This window comes from Antechinus flavipes, chromosome 2, assembly GCF_016432865.1.
Source record: "Antechinus flavipes isolate AdamAnt ecotype Samford, QLD, Australia chromosome 2, AdamAnt_v2, whole genome shotgun sequence".
Lineage (NCBI taxonomy): Eukaryota > Metazoa > Chordata > Mammalia > Dasyuromorphia > Dasyuridae > Antechinus > Antechinus flavipes.
In genome coordinates this window covers 160,025,407-160,044,777 of record NC_067399.1, presented here as the reverse complement: position 1 = coordinate 160,044,777, position 19,371 = coordinate 160,025,407, and the positions used below count along the sequence as shown (strand labels likewise).

The 19,371-nt window shown below is 37.0% G+C and overlaps 1 protein-coding gene across 2 annotated transcripts in view; it reads left to right on the top strand.

Moving 5' to 3' along the window:
* The first annotated feature begins 14,837 nt into the window (after nt 1-14,837).
* SEC23B (SEC23 homolog B, COPII coat complex component) overlaps nt 14,838-19,371 on the top strand; it is a 35,651-nt gene continuing 31,117 nt past the window's right edge. The window contains exons 1-3 of one of the 2 annotated variants that reach the window (XM_051975864.1): nt 14,838-14,928; nt 18,171-18,405; nt 19,233-19,290. In XM_051975864.1, the coding sequence (XP_051831824.1) occupies nt 18,185-18,405; nt 19,233-19,290 (279 nt within the window). In that variant the 5' untranslated portion in view covers nt 14,838-14,928; nt 18,171-18,184. Of the gene's footprint in view, nt 15,004-18,170; nt 18,406-19,232; nt 19,291-19,371 lie in introns of both variants that reach the window. The other variant, XM_051975863.1, reaches the window with a different exon arrangement.

The following is a 19,371-nucleotide window of genomic DNA, read 5'->3' as shown; positions in this document are numbered from 1 at the left end:
GGATATATAGCTTTATCCTAGCTCTTTATCATAGTCCAGGATTGAGGGAAAAGTCAGGGAAAGGAACTAGGAACTAGTCATTATTGTGTCAGGCAAGGAGTAGTACTATTCAAACTTCAGAGGAAACAAGATTGGTGCTTTGTCACCCCATCCAAGAATGCAAGAAGGGGCAAAATATGGTACTGACACTAATTCCTAACCCAGAAGTTATGCCTTTACATGAGTAAAGAGAAGAAAACTCCTAATATAATGAAGAAATACTATGGAGTAAGCAAAATCTTGAGTTAAACCCCAAAGAAAGTAGTGACTCCACAAAAGTACAAGAGATTAAAATAAAAAAATCTTGACTTCAAGGACTTGGACAGTGGATAGAAGAAAGGAAGCAAGAGATAAAAAATTAAATTGTGAAGGTCAGAACTAAATTTGATACTCATAGGCTCATAGATACAGAGCTGGGAAGAACCATCACCAGCCATGTCCTTTGGTCTCATCATATTACAGGTAAGAAAACAGAAGGCCAGGAAATTTAATTGACTTGTATAATATTACAAAAATATTAAATGTCAGAGGTAGGATTTGAACCCAAATCCTTTCCTTCCAGATCCAGTAATTTTCCCACTATATCACATTATCTCCCATACTCCAAATGTTATTTAACTAACCTGTCTAATAGACAGAAAGCAGGACAGAATTGACTTTCATGTCTCTGAGATTCATAGAAGCTAGAAGAGAGAAGAATGAAACCTAAGATTGCCTTGGTTTTCTAATCTGCTTTTTCACACTATTGACTCACAATCAAGTTTATGTGAATGATTAAAATCCTTTTCAGGCAAAATATTGTCTGAGTATATCTCCCCATTTTGTACTTGTGAAATAGATTTTTTTTAATCTAAGAGTAAGAGTTTACAATTAGATTCACTAAATTTCTTTTTACTTGAATCAGACCAGTCTTTATAAGCTATTGAATCATTACTCTCTCATTAAATGCACTAACTATGCCTCCCAATTTTGTATTATCTACAAATTTGATAAACTTTCCATCTATGCCTATGAGTCATTTTTTAAAGTATTAAATAGCACAGATATAAACATAGATCCATGGGAACCTTCATTGGAGAAACTGTCTTATAAATTGACCTTGAACTATTTATGACCTGTTTCAAATTGTCTGGTCCCAAAGTCAGATGTGCTGCCTACCTATGTGTTGCCCCCCAAAGTCCCAAGTGTTTCCTGAAATAGATTATAATATAATATTTAAGAAAATAAACTATAATAGAATATATGTAATGTTAACACGTGGTTTTCTTTTTTAAAAAAACAGGAAGATAATATGTATTTTTTTTCCAAGCTAATATGCATCCTGCAAGGATTCTTACATAGTTTAGTGGCTCTGGTTCTATTTGAGTTTGACCCAACTAATGTAATGCACACCATTCCATTTTCCCCACAAAAATAGCTTGAAAAGTTTTTCCAAAGGCTTTGCTAAAATCTAAATAAATGGTGTCATTCAGTATAGTGCAACAGAAATAGTGTTTTATTTTAGTCAAATGATTTGAGTTCAAATCCTGTCCCTTACCCCTGCATTCTTGATCGTCACATAATTGCTGTTGGACTGTTTCCTCATTTGTAAAATGAAGAAGTTAGACTAATTGACTTTACCTCCTAGACCTAAATTTTGATCCTATGATCCCTGATCTATCAATTTAGTAGCTAGAATTAGAAATTGGACCTATGATTTAATTGGAACAAGGGATTCCCAGTTGGGGGCGCTCCCTCTATTCATGAATATCCGCACTTTATTGGCAGCTTAAAATTTTTGAAAGTTTTCTCTAAGTTAGTTGTTTTTATTGTTGTTGCCCCCTCATATTTGAAGAGGAAATAATACCACGAGGGTATTTTGACTTGTTCATGAATTGGATTTAAGTGAGAAAGCTACACAAAGTTGTCAGACTCACTCTCTCCTCCAGAGTTATCCAAGTCCAGTGGCAAGACAAACATTTAGAAATTAAATGACTTGTATAAGGTCACACATTCAGTAGGAGGATTTGAACCCAAGTATTTCTTAGTCAAAGGTCCACTTTGTAGCCACTATGTTTCTTTGACTATCATCAATTTAGTGATGTTAATAATAGTATGGTATAACTTTTTCTTGATAAAGCCATACTGAAAAACCAAGGCAAATTAACTCAGTACTCTGGGATTTCCAAAATGTCTTCAATTTACCTTTCCTGGCTTCTCATATATCATTTATTATGATCAGATACATTGGCTTAAAGAGTTCTATGTTTTTTCCCAAACTATAAGACTCTGTATTTCTTATTTTCATCTTGCACTTGCCCTCTTCTCTTTCTGCATGCCATTCTTTATGTTTGACACGATCTTTCTTCATACAATTAATATTTTCCATTATAATCTGTCCTTTCTTTGTGAAAGCATATTTTTAAAAATCTCCTTTTTAGTACAACTGAAAATAGCAAGAAAAATATTTCTGCAGCCAAAACTTTTTCCAGATTTTTTTCTCTTTAGGAAAATATTTAAGAGGTCAAGAACAAAAAGCTGAGGCCTGGGGGGACTGGATTAATAATGGTGATCAAATTTAAAACAAAAAAAAAAATCTGTTCTAGATAAGATCATTGTCTTTTCCAAATCTGCAAGGGATTAAAATATCAGGGAAGTTATCTTTGATTACACCAAGAAAATGCTTGTAGGGAGCAGTCAAGGATAGAATTGAATAGTTATTAAATTGCTTTTAATTTTGAGATTTTTCTGGAATGTATTGACTTAAAAAAAGGTTTATGAACTTGTATGGGAAAAATATTAATTCTATTTTCACTAGTTTCTGACTAAAACTTAGCATTTCCTTCGATTATGAATGTAGGCAGCAAACCACACTAGAATGAGCAGTATCTGTGATTTGATACCAACAAAAAACAGATGTTTTCATATCACATTACTATTATTACAGCTATCTTTAAATACTGTTTACTCTCATCGCTACTTCAAAATTATTGTTGTACTAAACCTACCACTAGACTGCAGTAGATCCCCATAGAAGTTTTGAATTGAAACAGATAGATCAGCTTCATAGGTTGAACCAGAAGGAACCTTTGGGGATGGGGAACTCCTTTCCCTCATTTTACAGATGAGGAAATCGAAGCGCAGGGAGGTATAAGTGGCTTGTACAATGCCTCACACCTCTGAGTGGCTGAGGTGGGATTTAAACACAGGTCTAGTCCCTTACCAAGGCTGCTGACCTATTTGTCCATGCTGCTTCTAGGAATAAATTACTGAAATAACTAGCCAAAGACAACCCTAGAGGGCTCAATGAAGAGAAGACTCGTGCTGGAGTCAGAGATCCAAATTTTAATACATCAGACGCTTTTTAGCTGTGTGACCCTGAGTCAGTTCATCTTTCTCAGCTTGAGTTCCTCGACTCTAAAATGGGGGTAACAGTGACAGCTGCTTCCCAGGTTGTTGTAAACCTCAGAGGAGATGACATTTGTACAGTATCTGACACGTAGTAGGTGACGTGGACTTCATGCCTAATCTCTTTCCGTTTCAGGAAGAAGCCCGTCTAGCTGTCATCACCCATAACCAATCCCAGACTATGCTGTCTGTACAGAGTGATGTAAGACTGGGACTCTTTGTCTATGTCTCCAACCTCTGGGCATCTTTCAACAGTCTGAGATGTTGATGAGCATATATTTAGACGAGTTTGGGACCTGGTCAGCTGGGACCTTCCAAATGGCTCCTCTCTGAGCTAACTTCCCAGAGCTACCAAATTCTCCCCTGGCTTCCCTTAGAAATCTGCCCACGGTCACATCTTCTTTTCTGAGTTCCTTTGGGTTTGCCCGTTACAGTCCTCTGCCTGGAGATGGCTTTCCTCTCCTCCCCAGCATGCCTCATGGTATCTTTCTCCTTTCTCACTAACTCTGGCTGTGGATTTAGCCTGCCAGTCAATGGCATACTTACATCTCATAGCATATTCCTTTAATGGATTCTTCCAAATCCTATCAAATTTTTCTTGTAACCCTATTGTTCTCCCAAATCTATTCCATATTGACCACTCCTGGAGCCGATTTTACCTCTTTATTTTGTCTGTGACCTCTTCTCGTAAATAAATGTCCTCTTTTGGCAAAAAGAATGTCCATTGTGAATTTGTCCCATCATTTATTTTGAACTAGGAATTGCTATCCTGACCTCATCAGTTAGATATTTAATAAACGCTTCTGATGAAGTCCTGGATTACTAGGTGAGATTGGCAGAGAGAGCCTGAAGTATTGATAAAATTACTCTCTGAGACAAGCAGGAAAGGGCACTGATGGGATATAATCCTTATAATCCCACCCTCTGTGGAGGTCCTGGGTAGCCCACCCTGCTGTGTTCAGTCAGAAATGCAAGTTACAGCAAACCCAGAGGTGAAATCTCCTCTATAAATCTGTCCATGGCACACTGTCTTTCTCCTTAGCCCTCCTGCATGCCTCATGGTGCCCTCCCTCTCATTTCCCTACTATATTGATGTCTTTCTCCTTCTTCCAGCGAACTAATTCTTTAAGGTGCTACCCTTCTATATGAATTTAGCCTGCATGTCAATGGTATACTTCCATCTCGTGTAATATGTCCTTTCTCCTAATTAATTGTGAATTCTGTTAGGGAACTTGTCTTTTCCATGGTTAATTGCTAAAACCTCTTTCCTTGCTAACTATATGCTGTCCCGATTTTATTTCATACTTAATATTTCTGATGTTGATTGTATCTCTTAATTTTGTCTGTCATCTCTTTTCCTAAATAAGCCTACATTTTGGCAAAGAGAATGGCCATTATGAACTCTTAACGTTACCATACCCCAATCTCATCATTTGGTGCTGAACTCCAAACACATCATTTGGACTTAGGAATTGCTTTACTGGACATATCACTTCCTTCCAGGAAAAGCTTATTTTTCCATAAAGTGGAAATTCATGTGAATCATGAATTTAAACTTTTTAAAAATAAGTTAACAGTGTAAATAAACTGTATTAAATGTGAAAGTGAATATATCTGTACTTGTAAGAATTGAAATAGCATGGCATAGATCACTGATAGTTAATGTAATAGTGATACAATTCTCATAAGAAAAGGTGAAGGCTTTTGCAGTTTGGGCTCATAATTTATTTTTTCTAAAGGTCACAATCAGAGCATTATTTATGATTGGCAATCCAGATTTTTAGTAAAAGCAAGCCCTGGAATCTGAGACTTTTCTGAGAAGGTCACCTTTAAATTTTATTTATTTAAGAAGCTGCTGCATGAATTACATGGGCTGAATTGTTTGCTTAATGGAGTAAGTTCCTGGAACAATAACATCACTTCTAACCCGGATCTGAAACCTGAAAAAGAATTTATCTTTCTCAACATCTGCCCTTAAGAGAGTTTAGTCTTAATGCTTACATAATGTGCTTTTCTGAGTTATAGAGCAACTAAATCAAACTTCATTCATTTAAGTTTATTCAGATGTAATATAGTTATGATGTTAGTCCATATGATTTTATTTTGTTATTTTTTTTCTAATGAGTGGCACAAATATTTTATGACTGCCATCATTTAAAAAATGTTATTTTTAGTTGTGGTTTGTTTTCTGAGTTGAATCAAATTAGCCAACTCATTTGGAAAATGTAAAAATAATTCTGAAAAGTCAACATTGGACTTGTATATGTTATTTTCCACTGTTACTTTAATGCCTACTATCTGATAGAGACATCAGTATTGTAGATAGAATATACAATAGGTTTGAGGTCAGAAAGACCTCCAGATTTTGTTTTTGACACTTACTGAATGGTTCTGGACAAATGAAAGTGAGGCAAGTATTTGTGCTGAAGGCAACTTTCTTACTATAAAGTCAAAACTCTCTTTTGTTAAAGGCTCCCCTGAATTTGTTTTTTTCATTTGCCATATTTTCTAAAAACACTAAACCCAGAGTGTATAAAAGCCTGGATGTGTCTTGAACCAAGTTCCTCCGAGCTGACATAATTTGTTGTTGCACCCTATGGTGGAATTATTTGTGTGTCCTTGGGAGGCATCTCTCAGACACCAGCCAGTCTGTGTGTCAGGCTGGGACAATGCTTGTACAGCTGGGGTCCTTTGCAAATAGGCAAACCCTCAAATCTTCTTTGACTAGCAGTTCCCAAAGGAAAAGAATGAAACTTTTGCCATCACCTTGCTCCTGCCCATGGGCAGCATTTGCTGTACTGGTCCCCCTCCCATGTCACACTCATTCCTGGTATCCTCTTCTCCCTTAGTCCTTCTATTAAAATGTAAACTTCTGTGAATACTGGGAACTTTTTGAGTTCCACATGCATGTTTATTTCCCCGTGTAATAAACCTTACAAAGGTTCCTTTGTGTAATAAGTCTTGTGACATTGTAATGCCTATTGACAGTTTCCATTGACTCTGATTTCAGTACCCAGAAATCCTTACAGCGATTAAATCATTTCCCAGCAGTCATAGCCTGTGTAAGCATTGTGCCTTGTATTGTACATGGTAAACATTTATAAATGTTTGTTGAATGAAATGCTTTTGCTGATTCCTCAAAGAAAGATGGCTTTCTTACAAGTCATCCAGGATAGATATCAGATTTTTTTTGTGTGTGGTTTTAATTGTCATCTTGATTCCTTTGTTAACCTTTACTTGTTTTACCAATATACTATACAAATTATTTTTGTCTAAACTTTTGAGGAAACTCCTTTTATTATTGCAGATCAGATATTATTCTGCAATTTATAATCTTAGAGAATGCATGTGACCTGCCTAGCATCCCACAGCAGGACTTGGACATAGGTCTTCATAACTCTGAGGCAGCTTCTTTCTGGTGTCAAGTAGCCTTGTCATTATCATTGGTACCATCATGATTGTCATCATCTAAATCCCTTTTCTTCTGACCATCTTCATACAATTCATCTCCACTCGTTTGCTCACTTTACTGTCTGTCCAAATTTCTATCTTTTTCTTTCCCTTAAGGTAAATTTTTTATTTCTATTAGTGTCTAGTCAGGAGGCAATTAGGTAGTACAGGGGATAGAGTGGTGGGTCAGGAGTGAGGACTCATTTTTCTGAGTTCAAATTTGGCCTCAGACCCTTACTAGCTGTCTGACCCTGGACAAGTCATTTAACCCTATTGATCTCAGTTTACTCATCTGTAAAATGAGCTGGAGAAGGAAATGACAAAGCCCTCTAGTATCTCTGTCAAGAAAAGGCCAATGAAGTCAAGAAGAGTCAAAGAAAACAACTGGACTACAATAATCTAGTCATAATCTTGGAGAAGCTTTTTTTAAATCTAATAGTTTGAGGCCAAAGGAAAAGAATTTATTGCTCACAAGCTATGCATTTAAACAAAATGTTTGTCTTGCCTAGTTTCTAAATGGCTTATTTGTCTCAGACCTACTCTAGGATGATTGTAGAGAAAAAAATTTCATTGTTGATATAACAGTGAGGAAGCACTACTAAAATGCCATTGTTAAAAATCATTTGTGAAGATTCAATTAATAAATTAACAAAATCTCCCCCCTCCTTTTTTAATCAATGTTGACCTCAATATTAAAGAAGTTGGAAAAGTTCTTGAGTCTAAATTGTCAGTGTCTAAAAGATCAAGTAGAATTGTGGAATTCCTTGAATTGACACAAATTGTAACTGACTCCTCTGTGCCTAAATAGCATCATAGCTAGTCTTTGTGAGCTTTTATGGCTAAAAAATTAGTCACTGAAGGCAACCTGATGCTGAATCTCTCCAAACTTATGTAGGTTGGTTCTTGGATGATATACAGTCCTTTGTCAGGCCAATATTGAAAGCCTTTGTAAGTATTAGAACTGGCCAAATATTTAGATTCTGCCATCCTAACCTTAGGTAACTAAAGGTTATCTTCATGAATTTGTACAATATTGTTTTGGTTTGTTAATTCTTACTTAGTTTTTTGATACAAAAAGGAGGCTCACAATGTGCCAGTAGTGGGGATATAAAGATAGAAATGATACAGTTCCTGCATTTGAGGATCTTATGTTCTTTCAGGTAATAGTTTATCGGTATAATCATATTCAAAATAGATACAAAATGCAAGCTGATTTCCAGAGGGGGCACTATTAATGGGGAGGAGGGATCAGAAGGTTTTAGGTTAAGAGACGGTGCTTGTGTTGATCTTTGAAGGAAATTGGGACTTCTGAGAGGCAGAGGTGAGGGGGTAGTATATTCTAAGGAGCAACAGCATATGCAAAAGCACATGGAAGAAAAATTGAATGTAATGTAAGAGGAAAAGCTATGAGGCCAGTTTGACTGAATTGTAGAGTGTATGAATGGCAATAATGTAATAAACCTGGAAAGGTAGGGTGGAGTCAGATTTTAAAGGATTTTAAATGCAAAACAAAAATTTGTATTTGAATCAAAATGAGTTAAAAACTATTGGAACTTCTTGAGCAGATTTTTAAAGATTATCTTTTTAAGCTTTTAAAGATTATCTATCTTTATAGGTCTATATAAGTATTTATAGTAAAACATTGATATAGAGCTATAGAGATAGATATTACTTTGACAGTTAAGTAGGACTTCAATCCACTTCCCTGGATTGAAAGGAAAGGGACTTGAGTCAGAGAGACCAAGTAGATTATTTCTTTCTTTTTTTTTAATTTCGTAATATTTTTCCCCCCAATTATATGGTAAAACAATTTTTTAAACATTAAAAAAAAAAGTTTTGAGTTCCAAATTCTATCCCTCCCTTCTCTTCTCTTTCCCTTTTTCTGAAACAGTAAGCAATCTGATCATTTATATATGTACAATCATGTAAAACAGTTTCATATTAATAGTTTTATACAGGAAGACTGGAATATAAAAAAAGATTGTGAATAATAACATACTATAATCTGTATTCAAACAGTATCAATTATTTCCCTGGAGGCAGATAGTATACTTCATCATGAGTTCTTTGGGATTGTCTTGAATCATTGTATTACTGGCTAAGCATTTTATAATATACTTCATCATACAATATTGCTGTTACTATTATGTGGGAAAAGGTGAAGAACTTACAGATTTTAAAGTAGATCAAGCCTTATAAGCCTCAGTTTCGGCTTTTCCAAAGTCACATGATTTTAGATAAGGTCTGGACTATGTGGCTGAAGAAGCTGTATATCATCTTGTCTACTACATTTCACTGACCAACTAGGAGAACAGTAGATTTATATGACCAATCACAACATATAGAGGATGGGATTTTGGAGGTTCTTTGTCTGAAATGGATAAAAGCTGTAAGCATTTTCAAGGCTCGGGCCCTATCCTGCTGTGAAATTTTGCTTGCAGACCAGGATGGGGTCCGCTTCTCGAGATTCTAATAAATAATTCTGCTTTCTATGAGTGATCTCTGTAGTAGTCAATTTGGGTAGGTCTTTTTGTCCCAAACACTATATACTAAGTTCTCTTGGTTCTGTTTATTTCACTTTGAATCAGTTCATATCTTTCTGTTTTTTTAGGAGATTATTTCAAAGTCAATAAGAGTCTGAACCAGGATAGTAACCATGTGAAGTCTCAAGAAGGAAAGAGATTCTGGCTCTCAAGGAGATCACATTCAAATGGGAGAGCAGCACATGGCTGCTAGTTAGATTGAAAGTTGCCAAGATCCTCATGATGCTGTTTGAGTGGTCTAGATTAGTGGCTATGAAGGAGTTGTTAAGAATCCGCTTTAAATTGGCTCCAGGTTTTAGGAGTGAAAGAATTCACTCATTCCTGAATTATTAGTTGCAAAATGAAAGTTTATTGTTAGATAGAAATCAGTTTACCAAAAGACTGACTTCTATAGTGGCAGATCTATTGGAAAATGGAGTTTTGCACAGACTATGCAGTTCTCAGTGGACAGAAAGTCCTGGCAGCTGAGTGAGCTACAAATCCCTCTGCAAAAGACCTTCGTTGAAGGAAGCCATTATATTGGGTCTTAGAGGGGGCTGGGACAGCCCAAGCAGGTCAGACCCAGTGGGGGCTGAGACAGCCCAAGTTGGCTCATCTATAAGCTGGGTTTCACTTTGAGCTGGAATTTGAATAGAATTGAATGAGTTTTAATTCAATAGGGTTGGAATTCTTTTGTTCAGGATTGAACCAACTCCACCTAGATAACAGAATGAAACTGCCATATTTCCCTCGGGCAGGGTCCCTCCCTGAGGTAGAGTTGAAGATTTTCTTCTTCAAGGAATTTGAGTTTCGGGGGTCTCTTCTTCACTCAGGGTACAACAGCAAAGTAGATGGTAATGTAATGCTGCTTCTTGAATGTTATTTGTCCAGATAAAATCCTATTTGTTTCTAATGATGAATCAATCATTTGAAAGTGCCAAGGACTATGATAAGAAGCTTCTTTTCTGAGTCTTCAGTAGCTGTGAATCCTTTAAGAGCAGTTAGTTACCAGGCTGTATCTCCACCTCCTAGGATGATGCTTGTAGACACTGGATGGGAAACCTTGCTAAGGCTCTGGGGTTCAGAGTTCTTGGTTGTCCTTCCCCAGGATGCTGTGCAACTTAGTTTTTATAGTTTTCTTGGAGGCATCCATCCCCTAAATGATTCTTTTAAATATTATGAGTTTCCAGATGATTTTTTTTCTTTCCTGATGTGGTTCATCCTGCTTCTGCTATGGCTGTTTATGGCAAGGAGAGGGGAGGAGGTTAAACATGTGCAAGGAGTGTCACACTAAACATGTGAAGTAGGCATGTTACAAATACACAGCATGGTTCCACCCCAGGTTTCCTTCCATTCAATCCTTCTTTCTCTCCACCGCACCTCCCTGCCCCACCTTTTCCCAAACCAAGATTTTGCTCTTGGAGAATAAAAGGATTGAATTTAGAGCCAAAGGGATCTGAGTTCATATCCAAACTGCTATTTTTTATCTGTGTGAGCCTATTAGACAAGTTGACAGTATTTCTTATTAAGCAATTACGATATGGCTGGCATTTTGTAGATAAATACCAAACAAACAAAGGGACAAAAGGCAAAATAAGTTCCTGCCCTCAAGGAGCTGTCATTTTGATAAAAGGAGACCTGTATGCAAACAACTATATATAAACAAGGTATCCCAGTCAGTACAATCCAACTCTATTTGACCCCATGGTCATTGTCCTGGGATTTTTGAATTTCGATCTTCTTGCCTCCAGACTTAGTGGATCTGGATCACCTAGCTGACTCTACAAGAAGTTATAGAAAAGATAAACTGAAGATAAGCATAAAGGCAGTCGAATTAAGGGGACTAGGAAGGCTCCTTGTATTAGGTGGTATGAGGGTTGACTTGAAGCAAAGAATCCTGGAGGAAGATATGAAGAAAAGCATTCCAAGCTTAGGAGATAAGGATATAAAAAGCATAGTATTTGGAGATGGAATTTTTGCTAGGAACTTTCCAGGGTTTCAGTTTTTTTTCTTTTCTTTCTTTTCTTTCTTCCTTCCTTTCTTCCTTCCTTCCTTCCTTCTTTCCTTCCTTCCTTCCTTCCTTCCTTCCTTCTTCCTTCCTTCCTTCCTTCCTTCCTTCCTTCCTTCCTTTCTTCCTTCTTTCTTTCTTCTTTTTTTCCTCCCTCCCTCCCTTCCTTCCTTCCTTCCTTCTTACCTTTCTTTTTTATAATAGCTTTTTATTTTTCAAAATACATGCAAAGATAGTTTTCAACATTCATTTTTGCAAAATCTTGTGTTCCATATTTTTTTCTGTCTCCTCTTCCCCCTTCCCCTACATAGCAAATCCAATATAGATTAAACATGTGCAATTCTTCTGAACATATTTTCACATTTATCATGCTGCACAAGAAAAATCAGAATGTTGAGGTCTAGCTTTGGGGTTAATGAAATGAACCCCAAAATGAAATTAGGATTAAGGTCTAGTGGCAGGTTTGGGGTACAGATTTGGCACAAGGGGGTCTAGTAGCGGCGCGAGTTCCCAATAAAAGCATTTATTGGCCCAGAGAGCTAGATTGATAAAAGAGGTTTATTATTGGATAAGCAAAGTTAAAGTATAGGCGAAGGGAGAGATAAGGAGGGCACTGGACAGAGGGTCCAGTGGACAGAGGGTCCTTACATGGTAGCCATGTTTGGAATCTCTGCAAAGAGGGGTTCCCAGCGTGGACTTTTTATAATAGGAGACTTAGCTCGAGGGGCTTTCGGGTGTAGCCCCAAAGTTGGCTCATATCCGGGTGGGGCTGGGAACAGGTCAGATCTTCTATTGGAATTCAAAGGGACTAGGATTTGTGAGTTAAAGGGCAATTTACATTATTAATTAGGAGAGGGTGGGAATCTAGAAAGGAATCTTTCCCGGATCAAGATCAAAAAGGAGAGAAAAAATAAGCAAACAACAACAATAAAAAAAGATGAAAATACTATGTTGTGATCCACATTCAGCCCCCATAGAACTCTCTCCATTACAAGTTTATTGGAATTAGGGTGAATCACCTCATTGTTGAAAAGAGCCAATTCAATCACAGTTGATCATATAATTTTGTTGTTGCTGTGTACAATATTCTCTTGGTTCTCCTCACTTAGCATCAGTTCATATAAATTTCTCCAAGCAGTTCTGAAATCATCCTGTTGATTGTTTCTTATAGAACAATGATATTCCCTCATATTCATAAAATATAATTTATTCAGCCATTCCCCAATCGATGGACATTCATTCAGTTTCCAGTTCCTTGCTACTACATCCTTGCCATTACAAACATTTTTGCACATGTTGGTCTTTTTTCCTTTTTCATGATTTCTTTGGGATACAGACCCAGTAGAGACCCTGCTTGATTTTCAAAGGGTATGCACAATTTGATACCCCTTTGGGCATAGCTCCAAATTAGAATATAAAGGGCTGAAACTTTGAAAAAGTATACTTGAATCTGACAGTTTAGCACTTAAGGCTAATTACCTATTTGATGTGAGACAATGACTCTATTAGCATATGTTTTGGATAAATGGCTCTTCTCACTGTTTGGTGCTGGCTTAATGTTTGGTGTTAAAATAATCCTAGGCAAGGAGTAGAGGGTGAGGTGAGAGAGGAGAGACTCACTTGGCAGCAGGATGAGGAGAGAAGTTGGTGACTTTGGACTGGAGAATTGAGGATACATCTTTGACCAGCCTGTGTCATTTTGTCTGCCTTCTTCACTTCTCCTAAAGACCAAGGACTTTAATTTATCCTGACTCTAGCTGACCCCGAGGCCTCAGGGAGCTAGCTTGGACTTAACATTAGAGCTTTAGTTTTCTAAACTGTGAAATAGAAAGATCTTTGTGTGGGGGAGAGGGGGTAAGAAGGGGTAGTTAGGTAGAGCAGTGGATAGAGCACCAGTCCTGAAGTCAGGAGGACCTGAGTTCAAAGTTGGCCTCAGACACTTAACACTTCTTAGATATGTGACCTTGGGTAAGTCATTTAACTCCATTGCCTCAGCCCCGCCCCTCCCCCCCCAAAAAAAAAAGAAATAAAAAAAAGAAAGAACTTTGTCTTGAAACAGGTTTTCAAAGTGGGCCCTAAGACCATTTCAAGGGACTTATTTTCATTATAATACCAAGGCTTTATTTGTTTTTAAAAGTAATTCTATTTTTCAACCACATATTGTGGAAGGGTAGGTTTAAAAAAAAAATCACACCAGGCTGAATGCAGAAGCAAAGATAAGAATTTGTCCTCTATTAAAGTGACATTCAGAGATTTGCAAAAATATGTAAAATACTGCCACATATATTTTTTTGTTTTGGAAAATATGTTTGTCATAAAATGTTGATAATCTAAATATGTAATGTTTATTATTGTTACTTCAAATGAATTAATATTTTATAATTTATGATATGTAATGTAAATTTAGTAGTTATTTTAGTTACATTACTATCACAAGTAAACAAATCTCTTTGGCATTTTCAATAACTCTAAATGTCAAGAAAGCCTTATTTAAAAAAATCGTATTTTATTTTTTCCAATTTTATGTAAATATAGCAGGGGTCCTCAAACTCCGGCCTGCAGGCCAGATGAGGCAGCTGAGGACGTTTATTCTCCTCACCCAGGGCTATGAAGTTTCTTTATTTAAAGGCCCACAAAACAAAGTTTTTGTTTTTACTATAGTCTGGCCCTCCAACGGTCTGAGGGACAGTGAACTGGCCCCCTATTGAAAAAGTTTGAGGACCCCTGAAATATAGTTTTTAACATTCACTTTGTTTTTTTTCCTTTTTTTTTTTTGTTATACATATACATTCCTTATTTACATATTTCCATATGAATCGTATTGGAAGAGAAAATCAGAACAAAAGGAAAAACCTCCCTTTGTATTTTTTTAAACTGATTTTTTTAACCTTATATTTTTCCAGAAGAATTGTTATTATTTTTTCTAACTCAATATTTTTTTGGCAATTTGGTTGATATGGCACTGAATAAACAGACACCATTACGCCATCTGATATAGGAACCCTCATTTTTTAAGCACCAAAGTGGGTCCCGAGAACTATGGTTCCAGGGGCCCACGGAAGTTGCCTCCTTGAAAGGGAGGCCAGGTCTCCCTCAGCGCCTTGCCGAACTCCCTCAAGTTCCTCCGGGTCCGCCCCGCCCAACTCCGGGGCTTTGACGTCATCAATTCAGCTTGCTCAGTCTCTAGGTGACGGGCAGATTCGGTCACTGGCTGCAGGCGGATCTTGCAGAACTTGGGGGCGGAGACGGGACGAGAGAGAAAGAACTAGAGGAGAACTCGAACTTCCTGAGTCTTCTGTTTACCCTGACCCAACGTGGCGGTTCTGGCTTCGCCCGACCTTCTTCCTTTTCCCTTTTTTGGAAGGGGGGAGGTGCTCTTCTCTGATTGGTCGATGATAGGGCGACGTGGCGCTGACGCGCTCCGGCTCCGGGTCCAACCGGCGTCCAGCTGAGCTGGACTTGGCGCTGTGCCCAGGCGGCTGCCGGTCGCTTCCGTCTCAGGGTGTTCACGGCCTGGCTTTGGTGAGTGGAATTGAGGAGCTGGAAATTGATGGTCTGCCGCGCCTGGGGCAAGAAAAGAGAGAGGGAGACAAGAGGGTGAGAAGGGCGCGGCCCGGGGTCGGGAGTAGGATTCTGGGGTCCCCCGGCCCAAGTTGGAGAGAAATGAGGAATTGAGGGCAATTGGGGACCCGGGCAGCCCGACCCAGCTTGTGGCCGCGGATTTGTCCCGGAGGCTTTCTTTCCTTCATCGGGACTCACGGTGCTCGTGGTGTGTCCCGACATTCTAGCCGGTCCTTGTCTGGGCTGGGAAGCTGGACTGTCCGGATCATGACCCTCGGGACCTTCCCAGAGCTTTCCTCCTAGTTTCCAGATGCTCTCTGGTCTGAGGAAGAGGAATCACTAAAGTTGGGAGGGGGAGGAAAAGCACCTCGCCTGAGAGCTTTTAGTAGGTGGGCGAAGTTCTCGGGGGAAGAAGGGGAGATTTGGTCGGCATCCTGTTCGGGAGAGAACTGGCCTTTAGATTTAAGTACTTTGATTCAAGTTGTGATAGATTGCTTGGGCAGTGTTACCTAGTCATTTTGTTCCTTTTTGAATCTTCCCCTTTTGACATTTCAGTCGAAACTTGTTGGAGTACTGGCAGATAGAATGCCATTGAAAAATCAGAAAACTAAATGCGTTTCCAGCTACTTGTGTGATCTTGAGCAAATCACTTACCCGCTTCTTCATCTATAAAATGGGTATTTAGGCTCAAATCGCTTTATAAAGCCTCTTTTAACTTTAAATTTGTTACATAATTATTACTGTGTTTAATATTTGCTTAAACTACGGTATGGATCAGAATAAATCTAATGTCGTTTCTCATCATCAACCAAAATTTCTTAAAAGCATGTGTAATAGCTTAGTTTTACTGTTTGCGTTACTTATACTCTTTTTATCTGAAGGTTGGAGATGGTATTTGGAGTGTTATCTCAGTGTGGAAAAATAAAGGTGATGAATGTGCTATTTTTCAGTGTGGAAACATTGGCTAAAGAGGTGATAAATAGGAGCTGAGACTATTTCGAAGTCATGTTTGAGTTGTATGCTTGCATTGTAACAGTGCAGGGACCGTTTTACTTAAAGAAATATCAATCCTAGGATATTTACGCTAGGATCATATACTTGAGCTAGAAGTTTCCTCTTCTATAAAATGAGGTTTGGGGAAGCTTAGTGATTTGCTATAAGTTACATTTAAGAGATAGTGACTCCAGGTCCTCTAATCTCCTAGCCGGGAATCTTTTCACTATTCTTTTTACCATTTCCCAGTTACAACATGGTGTTTAAACGAATTAGGCTACTTTTTTTTTTTTTTTTTTTTTTTTTTTTTGCTGAGGCAATTGAGGTTTAGTGACTTGCCCAGAATCACACAGCTGGGAAGTGTCTGAGGCCAGATTTGAGCTTAGGTCCTCCTGACTATAGAGCTAGTGCTCTATTTACTGAGCTATGTAGCTGCCCCGGGATATTTTCTTTTCTCAGAGGAATTGGGCTTTATTTTTCATTATGTGAAAGTGCCATTACAGACCACTTTGCCAATCTTTAACTTGATGCTATAATTTTTAAAAAAAATTTTTATTATAGCTTTTTATTTACAAGATATATGCATGGGTAATTTTTTAGCATTGACAATTGCAAAACCTTTTGTTCCAACTTTTCTCCTCCTTCCCCCAGATGGCAGGTTGACCAATACGTGTTAAATATATTAAAGTATAAGTTAAAATACAATGTATGTATACATATCTAAACAGTTATTTTGCTGTACAAAAAGAATCGGACTTTGAAATAGTGTATAATTAGCCTGTGAAGGAAATCAAAAATGCAGGTGGACAAAAATAGAAGGATTGGGAATTCTATGTAATGGTTCATAGTCAACTCCCAGAGTTCTTTGGTTGAGTGTAGCTGGTTCAGTTCATATAATTTCTTTTTTCTTGGAGGTTTATCCATTTGGTTCTGATTAGCCAAATTCTGTGTTGTTTTAGGCTTTTACCTTACGTTAGTTATGAACAGAATATGAACTGACTAATAATAATAATAATAATATGAACTGGGATTTACATAATAGAACAGCTTTGAATTTAGGCTGAATTAACAAAACAGTAATAAACATAGTAAACAGTAAGATTGTATATAGTCGAACACTTTGGCCAAAGATTACAGTGGCATAACCATTAGGAACTAAATAGAAGATTCTGCGTGTACTTCTTCAAAATTAGCAGCATAGAAGAAATGGAACAGGGAAGCACAGTTCACAAAGGAACACAATTTCACATACTGATTGAAACCAAGTATTACAGAATAGAGAGGAACATATTTTTATATAGACTAGCTTAGTATCAAAGAATCAAGCACCAATCCTGATTTTCAAATGCTAAACTCAGGTTTTTTTTTTTTTCTTTTTTCTTTTTTTTGGTGAAGGAATCTTTGGATAGATTTGAATTCAGGTCCTCTTTGACTCCAGAATCAGTGGTTCTACTCACTAGGCCACCTAGTTGCCTCCTCAGATCTTATAGGAACTATATATTTGACCAGCCAAATAGCAGAACCCAAAGGAATATTAGAAATATCTTGATCTATCAAGCTTAAATTATACAAATGAATCCTACAAAGTATACCTCATATAATCACTTTTTTATGATCTCTGTGTCAAACCTCTTGAGGTAATGTGATGTTGTAGTTAGCCTGAGTAGATTCCATGAGGCTAGTGATAGAATTAAATGAGATCATTATAATATATATCATTATATAACATATAATAATATAATAAAATAATACATATATTTAAGGAATGTATTTTCTAAACAGTGTTGTATATATTTGATGAAAAGGAAGGAATTTCTATATATGTCAAATATTATAATTTTTTTCAACCTCCATTTTTTTGGGGGGAGGCTAAAATAATGTTAGTTGGTGAATATATCTATTCAGACTGACAAGAGCTGTGTTTCCTTTTCTGGTTAGTTATGATGTTTTACTTTAGGGTGATTTCACACTGATTTATGCAATATTTGAAAAATAACAAAAGACTTTATATATCTAGGTTTAATAGAATTAGTCTTTTTTTATACTAGTGACATCCCTTTGTGCAGCGAAAGGTACAATATTAATCCTAAACAGAAAATGGGGCACTGAGGGGAAAAACTATTGATATGCCTACATCTGATTGGTAAGTGATAATTTAGATTAGTTTACTACTAGTGATAAATGTGTTTATAATAAAATTTTAATGTCAGTTCCTTTTCAGACCATGGCAACATACCTGGAGTTTATCCAGCAAAATGAGGAGCAAGATGGCATTCGTTTCAGTTGGAATGTATGGCCATCTAGCCGCCTTGAGGCTACAAGAATGGTTGTCCCTCTGGCATGTCTATTTACTCCCTTAAAAGAACGTCCAGATTTACCTCCAGTACAATATGAACCTGTACTTTGTAGCAGGCCAACTTGTAAAGCGGTTCTCAATCCACTTTGGTATGAATTTTTAAAATGTTGATAAAATGATAATTAGAATAAAATATGTGTGGTACTTTTGTGATGCAGATTAATAAGTCAGTCTATTTAGAATAACATAGTTTATTAGAACTCCAATCAGTAAATATTCATTAGCATTTGTTATGTATAGGGATACACTATGCACTAGGAATACAAAGAAGGGCAAAAGCATGAGCTGTGCTTTCTAGGAATTCATATTTTAATGGAAGAGATATGAAAAATCTACATGCAAAATACATATAGTACATAGAATGTAGTCTTAGAGGGAAAGGACAAGCAGGGAGCGGAAGAACCATTGTTGTGAAGGGAGAGAGAAAAAAACCTGCAGATGGTGGGATTTGAGCGGAATTTTGAAGAAAGTTTGGAATTCGAGTTGAGGGAAAATATCAGACCTAGGGGACAGCAAATGCAAATGCACAGAGATAAAGTGTTGCATATGAGGATCAGCAAGGAGGCCATTTTTCACTTAAAAATTCATTATTAAAATAATTTTTGTAACTTCTAGGAATATTGAGAAGCATACTACCTTGATAGATAGAATTCTTAGCTGTTAGATTTGGGTTGAATGTTAGCCAAATAGATCTTTATGTGAAATAAAGTGTAGTTTCCATAGATGTGACAAGGACATGTTTAAATGATGAACTGGTATATCTGATTAGGAAATTTTATGCAGAATTTTAAAAAATCATTTCAGTAAATTATAAGAATGTCGATATATTGAGATGTATCTTAAATTTGCAAGTCAGTATTCCTTCTTTAAGGATAGTAATTATATGTCTAAATGTTTTATTTTCTTTTTATAACAGTCAGGTTGATTATCGAGCTAAGCTTTGGGCCTGTAATTTCTGTTTTCAAAGAAATCAGGTAAGTGAATTATGTTTAAAATGAAGCGACTAAAAAGATGTTTTTAACATATGTCCTTCTCATTTATGACATTGTGAGACT